This window comes from Cystoisospora suis (genome assembly GCF_002600585.1).
Source record: "Cystoisospora suis strain Wien I chromosome Unknown contig_831, whole genome shotgun sequence".
In the NCBI taxonomy this organism is placed as follows: Eukaryota; Apicomplexa; class Conoidasida; order Eucoccidiorida; family Sarcocystidae; genus Cystoisospora; species Cystoisospora suis.
Window position 1 is genome coordinate 1 of NW_027153632.1, and position 16,157 is coordinate 16,157.

General features: G+C 44.7%; 2 protein-coding genes across 2 annotated transcripts; one reads left to right on the top strand and one right to left on the bottom strand.

Annotated features, from left to right (window-relative positions):
- The first annotated feature begins 58 nt into the window (after nucleotides 1–58).
- Nucleotides 59–9,100, top strand: CSUI_002000 (gtr1 protein g). Its single transcript, XM_068062202.1, has 4 exons — nucleotides 59–190; nucleotides 1,559–2,089; nucleotides 3,501–4,292; nucleotides 5,068–9,100. Exons 1-4 carry the CDS (start codon nucleotides 62–64, stop codon nucleotides 6,091–6,093), a joined length of 2,478 nt encoding a protein of 825 aa, XP_067925821.1. The 5' UTR covers nucleotides 59–61; the 3' UTR covers nucleotides 6,094–9,100.
- Nucleotides 9,101–10,781: 1,681 nt separating this feature from the next.
- Nucleotides 10,782–16,025, bottom strand: CSUI_002001 (uncharacterized protein; the record flags this gene model as incomplete). Its single annotated transcript, XM_068062203.1, has 1 exon — nucleotides 10,782–16,025. A coding segment is annotated over one exon (4,503 nt), but the record flags the coding sequence as incomplete, so codon positions are not given.
- Nucleotides 16,026–16,157: the final 132 nt, after the last annotated feature.

The following is a 16,157-nucleotide window of genomic DNA, read 5'->3' on the forward strand; positions in this document are numbered from 1 at the left end:
TATGTATGTGTAGGTATATGTATGTATATGTATGTATGTGTATGTATGTATGTATAGGTATATGGATGGATCAACTCCGAATTTGTTGATAGCGGGGCTGCCGAGGAGCGGGAAGTCTTCGATCGCTCGAGTGGTCTTTCAGCAGACCCCTCCGCATGAAACGTTTCATTACGAAGGATTCCATAATAACGTAAGAACCCTATCTATAGAAAGATTCTTGCACATGGACAGAGACAAAGAGACAGAGAGAGAGATGAATACGGGGGTGTATGACCAAAGACGAGTAATAATGCACAGAGAGAGATGAAGGGAGACGTATATATACGAGTAGGTTTAAAGATGCATCCACGTCTACAGATACGTTTCGCATTTCTCTTCTCTTCGCCTCTTCCTTCTTCCCATATCCTATGGAATTCACATCGATCTTCAATCTCCCTATCTTCAATCCATTTCTAATGTCTCTATCGTCAACCTATCTCCCTTTAAGCTATCTATCTTGAATCTATCTATCTATCTATCATCAATCTATCTACCCTTGATGTATCTATTTATCATTAGTCAATGTATCTATCAGTCTATCTATCTTCAGTCTATGTATCTGTCTATCTTTAATCTATGTATCTACCTATCTTTAGCCTATTGATCTGTCTATCTCTAATCTATTTTGTCTTTGTATAAATCTTGTATTTCTTTGTCGTTTTCTCTGTCTTTTTTGTCTGTTTATGTGGGTAGTCTGCCCCGCCAAGTCTTTTCGCTCCTCTGCTCGCCAGTCCACTTCTGTCGCTTTCTTCCTCTCATTCCCCTCTCCTCTCAGGGAGCCTTCTTTCAACCTATTTCATCAGTTTGTATTTCTTGGCTTCAATCTCTCTTTACTTCTTTATCTTTCACGAATCTTTCTCTCTCTGTACAAGCTCGTTTCTTGGTGTGTATGTACACCCCCAGCAAGGATGTGACTGTTGCTTGAAGAATGTTTCAGAGTCTTCTCTTCTTCGTCATGACGTGCGTCCATCTTATCCTGAGAGAGGAACTTCAAGACAGGTGGTCTGTCTGTCTTGCTACTCCTCGGAATACTCTCCTTCTTCGTCTTCCTCCGGCGTGCTATCGTGACATCTGCAAAGTATCTATGCGCATATGCACAGATACATAAAAGACCAAGGGTAGATAGGTTAGAGATAGATTACAGATTGATAGGGAGATAGATAGCTCAGGGGTAGATAGATAGATAAATCAAGGACGAATAGATAGACAGACTAGAAATGGATAGGTAGATAGATCAAAGATAGATTCAAGTGAGATAGAGTAGAGTAGAGGTGGGTCGTTCTTAGCCGTGAGAGGTCACTAGGTGTGTGGAGGGGGGGAGGCGGTGTGGTGGGGGGATACCTACGAGCTATTATGAATGATCGAGTGTCCCTTCTTTCTCTCTCTCTCGCTTCCTTTCTTTCTTTCTTTCTCACTCTCTCTTTCTTTCTCTCTCCTCTCCTTCTCTCTTCCCTGTCTCATATCTTTCTCTTGCATGTTTCTCTGTCTCTTTGCTTCTTTCTGTCTCTCTTTCCTTCAGGTTGAAGTGATCCCTGTGGAATGCGGTGGCTCTTTCCTTAAGTTTCTTGTCGCCGTTCTCCCAGGTAGCTTTGTGCTTGACGTAGAACGTGCAGGCGCTATCCTATCTTCTTCTTCTTCCTCGTTGCCACAGCATCGAAGAGGCGAGACAACTTCTTCTTCTTCGTATTCTTCTCCCCCTTCATCTTCCTTACCTTGTCATCGCACCCCCCCTCCTAGTAGTAGTAGCAGTATGTACCTCAGGAGTGATCATAAGCATCCTCCGAAGCCTCATGATTCTTCTCTTTCTAAGACGACAGGTCGTCAGGATCTTTATTCTTCTTTTTCTTCCTCCTCTCCAACTTCTCATTCTCATTGTCCGTCTTCTCCTTCTTGTATTGTCACGAATCCTACTGCTGATGGTGGTCGAGCTAGTTGCAGTCATGTGAAGAGAACCCCTTCGCATCTGTCACCTTGTCTCCACCCTGGTGTCTCGTCTCCTCCTCATACTCGAGAAAGTGAAGGAGCGATGGGCGATATGTCTCATAAGCAAGTAACAGAAGAAGAGGGAAGATCCCAAGCGGTTCATCTCCTTTCTTCTTCTCCTCCTATCAGTCATACGACTTCATCTTTTTCCCATACCAAGGCACCCTTTCTTCATGAGAAGAATAGAAAGTGATTCTACAGCAAGAATGACCATAGAGTCATCCGAGGGGAGAGAGGCTGCGATCCCTATGAGGAGGCTTCTTCGTTATCGTCGTCAGAAGGATCTCTTTCTTTCTCCCCTTCAGTAGACCCTTCTACGAATCCATTCACACTCGAGGAAAGAAGAAGAGGAGAAGATCATCGGTATCGAAGGGGTCTTCGCGAACGAGAAGAAGTCGAGCAATGCTTGTTCATTTGCCATGAGATTCTAAGGCGAAGTCGCAGTCTCATCTTTGTGGTGGATATTCAGAGTGATACGTTAGATCTCGATGTTCTCCATGCTGTCGGATTCATCTAAACCGCCTGGATGATCAGTCCTCATCTATACGTCGAGGTAAAAGACATAGGAATTCTCTCTCTTTCTTTCTCTCTCCTGCTTCTCATTTCTCCTTCTCTATAGATAGATACATAGATAGATAGAGAGGTATAGATTCTGTCACAAGGTGAAAGTAGTGCACGTGGTCCTTTCTCACTAGGTGCTGAAGACGAAAAGTGGCCAATCTCCCTACCTATTACACGGGGTTCTGAATGTATGAATATATATGTAGATATCTCATATATATCTATATATACATATTTGTATGCTAGATGTATGAAGAAGGTATAGAGTATGACGGAAACTGCAGTTCCTATTCTACGTTTGACGTCAGACTGTACAGGAAAGAGACGACGACCGATTCATACCTCACCAACACACATAAGGGCAAACACGCCCGTCTCGATCGATCGATCTATGACCTATCTATCCATCTTTTCATATTTCTTTGTCTATCTATCTATCTATCTCTCTATCTATCTATCTGTCTCTCTATCTATCTGTCTCTCTATTTATTTGTATCTCACAAGTGTTTCGAGGGTATATAGATACCATGTGCTTGAGAGTCTGTCTGTGTAGGTATTTATTTTATATTTCTTGTAGTGTAACTAACCCCCTAGTATATAGGGTTTATCTTCTCTTCTTGTCGGTCTTATATAGATAGATATATAGATACATGTGTCTTTGCATATGCGTATAGTCAGTTAGTTCTCTTCCTTCTCTTATTGTTCTTTTCTACCGCAAGCTTGACAGGGCTTTCTTGGCACTTCAAGGTTCCACGACGTCTATTCGACTTTTCTTCTCCTCTTCTCACGTGTGTCTATCGGGTCTCTTCCATGACACCCCACTATCGACATACTCCCACCCTTGTAAATAATCTATCTCTTTCTCTTCCTTTCTCTGTCTCTTCCTCTCTCTTTCTCGCCTTCTCTGTTTCTTTCAGGTGTTTCTCCATAAGTCTGAGGCCGATTACTTTGGCTTAGGAGAATTTGCGCTGGATGTGGTCGAGAGACTTCACGAGCAGATTCAAGATCATCTCTCCTTCCACCTCTCTCAAGAGATTTCTCCCCCTTCTCCGCTGCCTTCTTCTTCTTCTCGGTCTCAAGAGAACCACTCTTCTTCTTCCTTCTCTTCGTTCAGATCTCTCAGTCCATCGACTCGAGATATGAAACCTTATGCGAAAGAAGGCGAGGGAAGACGTCCACGTGTCGCAGATGAAGAAAGCGAAGAAGAGGGGAGGAGGCAAGGACAGCGAAGAATTCCTAGAGAATCCCCCCGAGGAAGTTGTGAGATAGGAAAAGAACACGAAGGAGATCTGGAGAATAAGAGATTCTCCGCGTATAAGACGGGGGAGGATCAGAGCAGTAGGAGTGATAGCGGTAGAAGCAGCTCTTCTCCAGTTGCGTCATCCGCGTTGACTATTGAGAATCGTAGGAGAAGTTCCAGAGGTCATAAGCATGTTGAGAAAGAAGAGGAACATGGCAACAATGAAGAAGAAGAAGATGGAGAGGAAGGGGAAGAAGGAAGAAATCTCCTTTCTTCAATTTCTTCGGCCTCCGGGTCCTCTCCAACGAGGGATGAGACGAAGTCTTCGCTCAAGAATTGTCATGCTTATGAAGATTTGGACCAGCTTGCTTCTTCTTCTTCTACGTCTTGTAGGTTGACGAGACTGAGTTTCTCAGCCACGTGTCTCTACGATTCTTCTATATTCCAGGGATGCAGTCGCTCTGTACAGGTAAGGAGGGCGGCTATACAAGAGAGCAACAGAAGATTCTAAAAGACCGCAACTGTCGAGATAGATAAAGAGACACACACATTCAGATAGATGAAAAGGTAGGCTGAAGATCGAGTCGAGATAGATCAAAGATAGGTAGATAGATTAAAGACAGATAGGACGGAGATGGAGATAAAGAGAGAAGAGTTAGTCTAGGGGAGTAGGTAGGTAGCTGAGTGTCCCTATTCAAATGAATGATGAGGGGGAGGCGCAAGGAAAGAGAATAGGGGAGAAGCACGGAGACGTATTTCTCCTTCCGTTTCTCAGAGAGATGGCGAGGGACAGACAGAAAGAAAGAGAAGGAGAAAGACACATGTTCTCAAAAGGGACGACGTGGTGGGTTTCATCGAGCCAAGGGGCTTCTCAGAGGTTCTTCTTTTGTCTCTCCTTGTTGACATACCTACCCGTCACCCCTTGAAAACGACAATTCATCTCTATCTACACGACGTATTTCTGTATATATCCACCTATCTCTATTCTATCTATCCATCTATCTGTAATCTGTCTATCTATCCATGATTTATCTGTGCTTGATCTATCTTTCTTTAATCTGTCTACTTGTCTTTCTCTTTTAATTACGTTCCGTCTTTGTAGCTCTCTCTCTCTTTCGTCCCTATCCTTTTCTTCTTATCTTTCTTATCCCCCCCTATCCTTCTTTTCATCTCTTTTGCATCACCTTTTTTCCTTCTTTCTTTGTGTTTCTCCCTCCTCCTTCTTTTCTTCTTTTTTCCTTCAGAGATTGTTTCGTCATCATGAGGTCTGTACCGAGCTGTTGGATGGTGTAGTGGCCTCGTGTCGAATGGATAAAGCTCTTCTCTTCGATTCAGCTGTAAGACTGTGTCTAGCTAGCGATTCTTCCCCATTCGATTCTTCTCTTTTTGAGCTAGCTGCTGAAGTCGTTGACGTCGCTCGAGAACTGAAAGCTGTCTACTCCCCACCCCCCTTTGAAGAGCGACCGCAGTGGTTCTCCTCGCCTTTTTCAAATCTCCCTCCTTCTCGTCCTCCTTCTTCTTCTCGTCCTTCTTCTCTTTCTCTGGATTCTTCTACACCGAGTTCGTCTCTCGATGAAGATGAAGAAGAAGAAGAAAGGGAAGAAAGGGAGGAAGAAGAAGAAGGAGAGAGAAATGAGGAAAGGGAAGAAAACGAAGAAGAAAGAGAGAGAAGGGACGAGAAGGAGGAAGAAGAAGAAGATAGGAAAAGAAGGAGAGAAGCTGGAAGTGGTGGAGGACGAAAGAGCTTGGAGATGTGTGAGAGGACAAGCTATGCAAGGAGAGAAGAGGAGGTTGACGAGGGGGGGGAAGGTAGGAAGGCAGGAGCAATAGAGGGAAGAGATAGTCAAAGAGAGGATGTTGAAGAGCAGGAGAGGAAGATGGAGAGGAGAAGAAGAAAAGAAGAAGAAGAAGAGGGCAGGGAGAGTCTGCAAGGAGAAGAGGGGGAACAAGACAAGGAAGAGAAAGGAAGAAGAAAAGAGGAAAGGAAAGGCTGTGAAGGTGAGAAAGAACATCCCAGCAGCACTTGTGAAACTCAATCTTCTTACCTTCCCCGAGACCGGTCAGGGTCACGAAGAAGAGACGAAGAAGAAGAAGAAGAAGAAGAGAAAAGAGACAATACGATAAAGAAGAAGAAGAGAGAAGAGAACAGAAAGGAGAAGAAGGAGAGGGGGATGGAGAAGGTTATTTTCATGATGCGGCGGATGAGGAACAGCAACGTGGCTTCGCCGCAGCACCTCCAGCGAGGCCGCCGTTTTCGTCCCCTTCTTTAACTTTACATAGGGCTGGGGGAGATGGGAGAAGATCGGTCTTATCGACTTCACAAACAAAAGGAAAGACAGAGAGAAGAGAAGACGAAGAAGAAGACGAAGAAGAAGACGAAAAGTCTCTATGTTCTTTAGATGTGGTAAGAGAAGAAGAAGAGAAGGAGAAGGAAGAGGAGAAGAAGAAGAAGCTGAGAAGAGATATGTGTAAGAAGGAGAATATAGGAAAAGAAGAAGAAGGGAAAGACAAGAAGAAGGAGGAGGAGGAGGATGAGGATGGCGAGATCCAATGTGGGGGCTTTAAGACCGATGGACACCCCTCAATCGAGATAACAAAATCGATGTCTCTTCCTAGTAGCACAGCTCATCATCTTCTCTCTATTACATCCACAAGCACCGCCGCTTGTCCTTCCTCTTCTTCCTTGGAGTTATTTTCTTCCTCTTCTTCTTTCTCTTCTTTCCTCTCGGTTAATTCATCCACAGAGACCATGGTCACAGCAGACGGCAGAGAAGAAGAAGAGGAAGATGCGGACAGGCGAGGAGAAAGTCTCGATGGAGCGAGCTCTGAAGGTATGAAAAAGAAGGAAATGAAAGAGGAGAATGGAGAGGAAGAGGAGGAAGAGAAGATGACGACCGTGTCCGAAGAAGAGAAAAGGAAAGAGAGAAAGAAAGAAATAAAGTCCTGTGGTGGGAGAAGCTCACAAGAGAGAGAGCCCCAGCTCTCGTGTCCCTCGCAGGGAGAAACCCCTGCACCTAGATCAGTCAAATCTTCTTCTTCTCTGTCTTCAGCCGTCTTGATCTCTTCTCAGAAACGACGAGAAGATCAAGAAGGAGCAAGCGAACGCAAGAGAGAAGAAGGTAAGGAAGACAATGAAGAAAAGAAGAAAAAAGAAAATAGAGAAATATCTCATGATCTTTATCGATGTGAAGAAAGATTGACAAAAGCGGGCAAGGCTTCTTCCTCTTCCCCCCCACCTTCTCTAGTACCAGTTCCATCAAGCGAATCTTCTTCTTCCTCTTCTATCTCTTCTTTTTCATCTCTTTCTTCTTCTTCTTCTCCTCCTCTTCCTTCTGCTCCGTCTTCTTCTTCACCCCATGGTGATCGACCCCTCTCGGCGCTACCAGCAGAGAGTCTCCTTGAACCTATCATTCTTCATTCACCTAAGAGACGTCCCCCATCCGAGGTGAATGCCGATATCGCTCCCTTCAGCCGTTCTACAGACACTAGAAATCTTCTCCATGATCAAGAAGAGAAAACAAGACCGACAGAGTCCTCCGGAGCTATTCTACCTAATCAAGATAGCCGAGAGGGCTATGAAGACCAACAGGAAGCTTCTTCTTCTCCTCCTCCTCCTCCACTTCTCACTTCAGAAGATCATCTTTTCCTCATCGCTGCATCTTCTCCTGATCCCAAGACGCACAAGACCGAGGGAGAGACAACGCCTAAGAAGGAGACTCACAAGGAGACCTCCTCCAAAGAAGAACACATGGCGCCCGGGGTGGAGCAAAAGAAGATTAAGAAGAAGAAAAGAAGTGAGAGGGATATGAAGAAGACATTTTGCTCCCGTTCAGATAGTTACCTTGTGCATTTGACGTCAGGGCAGATGCTGTGTGTCACGGAGGTGAAAAAGTCTCTCGTAGTTGCCTGCGTATTTCGAGAAGAAGTCTTCGATCGACAGTATCTCGTTGACCGCAATCTCCGCGTCTTCAAGAATGCCGTTCTCGAGTTAATACAAATCCAGGTAGATAGACTTCGACAAGCATAAACACCCCAGGCAGGAATATGAAGAATAAGTAGAAGAAGAAACACATGAGGAAGAAAAAGGAAGAAAGAAGAAGAAAGAGAATGAGAACCACCAAATCATGATGAGGACAATGAAGGGGGAGAGCTATGTATGCTATACAACGATCTATATTTATATATATATATATATATGTATTTATATAGTACGTTTCTCGATATCTCTATGGATAGATAGACTAAAGATAGATAGATTAAAGATAGACTTCAGGAAGAGGAGTGATGCGTGACGTGCAAATCTCCCGTGGAGTTGAGAGCTGAGAAGAGGAGGCAACGGAGGTGGGAGTGCTGTAGGTAAGAGGACATGTTCTCCTCTCTGAAACGGCGAAGAAAGAAAGAAAGAAGGCCGGGGTGAAGAAGATGGAGATGTAGGGATGAAGAAAGAGAAGAAGAACAAAATGATAGTGAAGAAAAAGAAGAAGATAGATGGAAAGAAGAGGGTGAGAGGGTTAGAGAAGAGGACGAAGTATTTAGAAAGGAAAAAAGAAAAGAAGAGAAAAGAAAAAGAAAGCGAATGAAAGAGAGAGAGGAAGAGATTGAAGAAGAGAGGCCTTCGCCTCAGCTCGTTTTGTATCCTGTTCCTTTCTTTTATCTGTTAATAGAAATGGATCGGATTATTTATGATCTATCTCTCTTTCTCTGTTGCGCTGTCTGGAGGACATCTGTGTGTCGGTTTCTTCTCTTTTCTCCTTTTCTTTCTCCATCCATCATCATTCACCTCTTTCTTTCTTTTCCTGCCTTTCCCTCTCTCTCTCCTCTTCAAAGAGAAGAAGAAGCGAAAGTCTTGTCCTTTCCTTCTTCTCCGTTGTCACTAAATATATTATGTTTATCTACATGTATAGAAGAAGAACGGGAAAGACTCCAGAGAAAGAAGGTCGGGGGAAAGAGGAAGGGATCGTCATACACACGAGAAGAGAGGATAGAAATACCCCTCAACGATGATCCCTCTATCAACCCTGGCTTCTCCCCGATTTATGGACTCTTTGTATCTCCTGAAGAGATATATGATGTATACGATGTATTGAATCGTTGATCTATCAAAACATCTATTTCTATAGATCTACCTGTACATATCTCTCTGTCTCTCTTCTTCTATGTCTATCTATCTATTTATTTGTCTATCTGTATCTATATGCCAATGTATGTATCTACTCGCCGCAATGAGGCGAACCATCGAGTCTGTATGTCTTTCATATAGAGGGGTTTCTTGTGCTTGAATGAACTGCAGGTCATGTATCTCGAAACACGAGTCAAGAAAGAGTTTCTTTTGCTTTCTTTACTTCACTGGAGCTGGCTTTCTTTTCCTTCTTCAGCAGTGACAAGACTTCTATCCTTCGAAACGCGTATCTACACGCACTCTCATTCTCTCTCTTAGATCTTTCTATCATATTCTCCTTTCACATAGAGATTGACACCATCGCCCTTCTTCTCTCTTTGGCCTTCTCTTTCTTTCCTTCTTTCTTTCTAATGGAGATACTTGATTAGCGAACTAGAGCCGAGCAAAGACGCAGGGAGGGAGGTTGTCTCTCTTACGGAAGAACTTCCTTATGCCTAGGCCTCGCCAATAGAAAGAAAACAAGGAAGAAGGATGATGTATACATAGATACACTAAACAGAAAGGGGCAGACGGACGAAAGATCTACTTCTCCCCTTTTCTCTCTCTCTCGATTGACAGACATTTAGAAAAGATGAACATGAGAGCCTTGAAAATACCTACCCCACCTGCTGTAGTATGGCACCATTCATTGTACGACTAAGACAAGGAGGAGGAGGAGGAGGAGGAAGAAGAAGAAGAAGGGAAGATAAGGAAGACAAGAACGCATGCACCGTGATGATGCGATGAGGGGGGAGGGAAGCCTTCTTAAATCATGCATGATAAGAAACTTCTCACTTGAGTCTATTCTTGTCCGCCTGACTCGCCGCTATGAAGATGTCTATCTCTACTACTCTATCTGTTTCTCTCGCCCTCTCCTACTCTATATCTGCCTATCTAGCTATCTTTCATCGATCTGTCTCTCTATCCTTAGTCTATGTAGCGACCGGCCCGTCTTCTTTCATGCAAGTGTACAAAGGAGCTTGTGCAAATGGTCCTCCTCCTTATACATATCTATAGATAGACACACAACACCCCTACGTATCTATGTGTATATGGGTCTATATATGTATGTACGTTTCAGATTCTATTGAATAAGGTTTCAAATGTTGTCCCGCCGTTAATGCTGTAGGGAGAAGGAGGAGGAAGAGGAGGAGGCGTAGTAGAAAGAGTCAGGGAGGCCCCAATATGTGAAAGAAGAAGAAGAAAAGAAGAAGAGAAGAGACACTTCCTCCACTGACCAACCGTTCAAGGCGAGGCAACACATCTGTCAAACAAGACTCTCTGCCAGCACCACCTCAGGGGCATCTCAGCGCAGGCCCTCCTGCCTAGCAATATCTAGGGCTATTTGTCTATACTTTGCCTATCTATCTATTTATCTACCTATCTGTCTATCTATCTCTTTATCTCTATCGAAAACTATCGATGTATTATCTTTCTATCTATCTATCGAAATCTATCTATTCATTCATCTCTATCTACCTCTGTAGTGTTGTGTAGAGAGAAGATCGCTTTTTGAAGGGGAGACACCCGACTGTCCTTATGCCGTAGATACACACGCTGATTCTAGCCAAGAAGAATTCCAGAAGGAGAGAGGGAGAAGAAAGGAAGAAGAGGGAGAGAAGAGGAAGAAGAAGAAAGCGAAAGAGAAAGAGTCTCTTCTTCTCTCCTTCTGCAGTCTGTTGTCTCAGTGAAAAGACATCTCTTTAAAGATACCCCATGTGTCTTCTCATACCAAGAAAAAAGAACGTTTGAAAAGAAAGAAAGCAAAAGACTTGCATTCATGAAGAATGAATGGATCCAAGGGGTGAAACAAAACGAAAGACAAGAAAGCATAAAACGCCTACATCTCATTCTCCCTTCACCCCTTCCTTCCAAGGCGCTATCTCACTCTACCACCTCTATCTATCTATATCTATCTATTCATCTATGTATCTCACTATCTCCCTCTCCTCTATCTCACTCACTCTCTTCTCTCTCTCTCACACATACTATCTTGCTCTTCTCATAGACAGAAGAAGATTCAAAATAGAAACCCCTGTCTTCCTCTCTATCCCATGTATGTCGTGCATGCATGCACCCATACATAAACGCTCTTCTTAAAAAGACTTTCTACGGCTGGTCAACGACACACGGGAGACGGATGAAAAAGACTCCACATTCATCTCTCTTCTTTCCCTTCTCTTTTCTCTCTCTCCGTGGCATTGCCCTCTCTTCTTCTTCTCCTAGCGACCCACCGGGCCTCCTCATGAACACACAAGGAACTTGCGAAGAAGACAACGGGAGGACATGGGTAGCTAGCTAGCTAAGTACCTACACCTAGCTACACATGCTGCCGTCCCGAGGCGCTTGGAGAGAAGGACTACCGTAGCACATGGAGAGGGAGAAGGAGAACAAGAGAGGGAGGAAAGAATAAAACAGTGAGAAGAAGAGAAAGAGCAAAGCCTTATATGTAAGGTATGAGATTGTGCAAACATGTGCGTGTCTATGTCTAACGTGTATGTAGTATGTGTATATATGTCTATGTGCCATATATGTCTCCTTTTACCGAAGGCGGGGATGCTGATGCTGACGATGAGGCTGGTGCTCATGGTCATAGGGATAGCCTCGATTTCCCTCCGGATAGTGAGGAAGGTGAGTTTGACGAAGAGAAGAAGGAAGAGACGGACTCGGACGGGCCTTCGAGGGGCTTAACAAGGAAGATGAAGAAAAACAACTTGGAGCTTCTCTGTCTCTTCTGTCTCCTCCCCCTCCCCCCCCTGTTCTCTCACCCCCAGAAGCACAAGCAGACGGAGAAGGAAGAAGAGAAGAATGCTGATAGGAGGGGAAACGAGGATGGTAAGGAGCCTGAGCTGCGCATGGAGGATACGAAACAGAGGGCGAAGAGGAGAAAGAAGAGGGAGATGGAGAAGAAGAAGAAGAAAGAGGAGGAGGAGGGGGAGGAGGAGGAATGGGGTGGAGGTTTAGTGATTTGGGTGATGGTGGAGACGTGGGCTGTTGAATTGCCTGAGGCAGATGAGAAGTGTGGGGTGCATGCATGCGACTGCTTCTCTTGTCATGGCTATAAGAGGAGAATGACTGTGGTGGATGAGAAAAGGATGAAGAAGAAGAAGAAGGGGAGGAGGGTGAATGAGGAAGATGCTGATGCTGTGCGTGAAGCTCTTGCTGTCCTCGAGGAGGAATCGCGACGTTGCGGTAGTCGACAGACCCCGAGAGATAAGGAGGAGGAGCAGGAGGAAGAGAAGAAGAAGAGGAAGAGAGCGAAGAAAAAGCGACAGCAGGAGACAAAGAAGAAGAAGGAGGAGGAGGAAGAGGTGTGGCGAGAGTTGATCGCTTTTTCATTATCATCGTCATGGTGCTCTCTTTCCCCTCCCTGTCTTCTCCCTCTGTCGCGGCTTTCCCTGTAGAAGAAGAAAAAGACGATAACGAGGGGGGCAAAGAAGAAGAGGAAGAAGACGTAGACGTAGAGGAAGAAGAAGAAGGGTAATGGAGAAGAAGCGGAGAGGGAGTATATGAGGGTGACGGTGTGGTGTTTTGGACTCGAGATGACTGATGCTGCGGAGAGGACAAAGAAGAAGAAGAGGAAGAGGAAGGTACCGCCATACGAGGAGAAAGAGACTGAAGGGAACGTCCTTTATCAGTAGTAGTCGTCGTCGTGAGAGAAGAAGAACAAGGCTTATTATGGCTGTTTGATGTATGGATATGAATTTCATGAGAAAGGATGGGTTGCGAAGAAGAAGAAGAAAAGCGGCGGTGATGCTCAAGACGAGGAGAAGGAGGAGGCTGCTGAGGAGGATGTCCTGCTTTACCTTTTTCTTCTCCTTTCGCCTTATCTTCTTCTTTTCTTTTTCCTCCTTTTCCTTCCGAGGTTGCACTAGCCCTCATGCCGAGCTCCTTCTCCGGCTTTCTCCTGGGCATGAACAACTTGTCTTCTGCTGATCTCTGCTTGAAGGAAGGATGATAAGGATGAAGAAGGAGACGGCTTCCCTGTTGGTGTGAAGAAAGAGAAGAAGAGGAAGAGGAAGAAGAAGAGGAAGAAGAAGGGGTCGTCTTATGAGTGAGTAGGGGAGGTATATGAGGTCTGTCGCTTTTGATGGAGCTCAAAGGACCAATTCTCTTACCATCCTTTTCATGATTTCTTCGGTTTAGAAAAATTCTCTCCTCTTTCAAACCTTTCATCTTCTTTTCTTTCTCAGGAGAAACACCAACAGCAGGAGGAGATGCTGACGACGAGAGACTACAGCAAGGACTACCACCTAGAGAAGAAGAAGAAGATAGACGAGTACAATCCCCACTGCCAGTCATCGTACCGCTGCTGCAGCTGCTGCTGTCATCATGATGCCTACTGCTACTGTTGAGAGTCCTCTTATCATTCTTACTGCTCTTATGAAGAAGAAGCACAAGGTGGGATCCACGAGAAGCACCGGCAGTAGGAGGATGAGGATGAGGAGGCTGAGTTGTACTGTGATGATTCGTCACGGTTCGAGAAGTGGTTAGTACGGCTCTCTTCTCTTCTTTCTCTTTCCTATGTTCATCTTCTTCTCTCACTGACTTCCTTGATGCCGGGCTCTTCGTCTCTCTCTTCACTGGAGATACGACGAGGCCCAGCAGGGAAGAAGATAGAGGAGGGAGAGAGGAGGGAGGAGGAGGAGGAGAACAAGATGACGACGGGAGGAGAGAAGAAGAAGGAAGAGATACAGGAGGAGAAGAAGAGAGCGGTTTCTCGATATCCGTGGTGGGTTTCGTAGATGTGCTAGAAATGTCTCCTTTTTCTCTCGTCATCTTTTTGTTTTGAACCGAGACAACAGAAGAAGACGAAGAGGAAAGACTTCCGTTGACCATCGGCATTCGCTCTTCTCCTTCTCTTTGCATGAGGTGTTGCCCTTCTCTCCTCTCCATTGCAGCTTCATTCTTTTTCCTCTTGTTGGTCTCTTCTCCATCACCGTCTTGCGCTTTTTCTCCCTCGTCGTCGTCGTCATTATCATTATCCTCTTCTTCTTTTCCCTCTCCTCCTTCTTTTGTGGGGAGATGATTCTTTAGCTTGATGATAGATTCAGCTGGATCGATAACTGAACCTGCCGGAGAGGCATCTGAAGAAGAGGAGAGAAGACATCGCGTTGCTTTTCTTTCTCGACGATTGAAGACGGTAACGAGATCTTCTTCTTCTTCCTCTTCTTCATCTTTCTCCGTCTTCTTATTCTCGTCTCTCTTTTCTTCATTATCACTTTCTTCGTCTACGTCCTGCTCCTCCTCTTTACTTCTCTTCTTCTTGTTCTCTTCATGACCGCCCTCAGACTTCTCTTCTTCTTCTTCTCTGTGTTTCTCCACTGCAAGTGAAGGACAAGAGAGAGAAGAGGCAAAAATGGTGGAGTTCTTCGTTAAATTGTAATTCTTAGCATGAGTCTTCTCCTCTTTCTCTTCCTTCTCGTCATCATGATGCATGTCTATTTCTTCTTCCTTGCATCTTTCGTCATCCCCGTCTTCATCTTCTCTATCTCCTTTTTTCCTTTCTCTGAGACATGGCTGTGGCTCCTTTTCTTCTTCTTCTTCATTTAGCTGTCGATAAGAAGAAGAAGAGATACAAGCGACTGGTGCTTCACTTGCAGGGGTAGTAGCAGTATCTTCTGTATCACTTGAAGATTCGCCTGAGAGAGAATAGAAGCTATCTTCTCCGCCTGGGCCTACGACTCCATTGCTAGGGAATCCAGTCTCATCATTCTCTTCTTCGCGATCTCTTCCCCTCTTTGCAGAAGTCTTTTTCGCTTTTTCTTCGTCTTTCTTTCCCTTCATAATTTTCTTCTTGTTCTTCTCCCCCTCAATACGTCGTGAAGGAAGACAGGGGGAGAAGAATTCTTCTTGGGTCCTCGTACTCTTCTCCTCTCGAGTGGCCGTCACCAGGCTGTCGTCTCCCTCCTCGATTAGCTTTCTCTTCCTATTCTTACTCTTCTGGAGATCTAAACAACATGGGGGAAAAGATCGATCTTCTTCCATCTCTTCTTGTTTCTCTTCCTCCATCTCTTTGGTCTTCATTTTTCTTCCTTTCTCTTCTGTAATATCAGTCTTATCATTCACACTCTCATCAAGGCTTGGGTCTCCAAGACTTTCTTCCTCTCCTTCATTGTCTCCTCCCTCAGGGACAGACAAAATTTCCACGTCATTCTCATCTTCACCCCGTGTTCTCTCCCTTTCTCCACACGTAATATCTTCACCATCTCTTCTTCTTCTTCCTGTGATACTTGTTGTCTCACGGCCTTTCTTCACTCTTAATCCTTTCTCATTCTCTCCTTCTTCTTCTTCCTCGTCTCTCTCAGCTGCTACTTCTTCTTCTTCTCTTACATCGGCAGAAGCCCGCACGGGAGACGAATCAGACGATACAAGCACAACAGGACCTCCATCACTCTCTCCTGCTTCTCCGCCGGGCTCATCCATCCTTCCCTTACATTCCCTTCCTTGGTATGCATCCGGGAAGGGAGAACCGTGTCTTCTTTCTTCTTCTTTTGAATTTTGTCTCCCTTCTTCTTCTACTTCTACTTCTTCATTGAAGGTACTTGACACCACCATCACATCCTCATCGTCATCTTCCTCTTCTTCGCTCTTACGGCCGGCACTCTTATAAGAAGACCGTAGGTCACACTTCTTTTCTCTTGTCGCTAGTCTTTCTTCTTTTTCATTGTCAATCTTCGTCTCTCCATGCCTCTCAACTTCTCCTCCGTGAGAGGGACATGAGCAGCATGAGTGAAGACAAGAAGAGGAAGAGGAAGAAGAAGAAGAAGGAGAGAGAGGAAAGCGTCTCTTGCGGAAAGATGAGAGCTTTTCTCTTCTTCTTCTGTCACAAGGATAGAGAGACAACGAGGAGGGATGAAGAGGATGGAGATGATACGAAGAAGAAGAAGAAGAGGGGCAAGAGTCCTTGAGATAAGATGAAGAAGAGGAAGAATGATAGCTATGGGAGATGATTCGGTTCAAGTGAAGTAAAGGTAAGCAATGACGGTAGGGTGTACGGACGATCCTCTCAAACTCTAGCCGAAAAATCTCATCCAAAAGACGACTACACACATGCAAACAAAGCAAAAGGTATCGGGAGAGTGAGTGAAGATCTATCTGTATATCTATATTTATCTGTATATCTATATCTAACTGTATATCTATATCTATCTATCTATGTTTACACATATATAT

Coding starts and splice junctions, on each gene's coding strand:
- CSUI_002000 (XM_068062202.1), top strand. CDS start 62: ATGGATGGATCAACTCCGAATTTGTTGATAGCGGGGCTGCCGAGGAGC. Junction 2,090..3,500: donor GCGATATGTCTCATAAGCAA/GTAACAGAAGAA, acceptor TGTTTCTTTCAG/GTGTTTCTCCATAAGTCTGA. Junction 4,293..5,067: donor GATGCAGTCGCTCTGTACAG/GTAAGGAGGGCG, acceptor TTTTTCCTTCAG/AGATTGTTTCGTCATCATGA.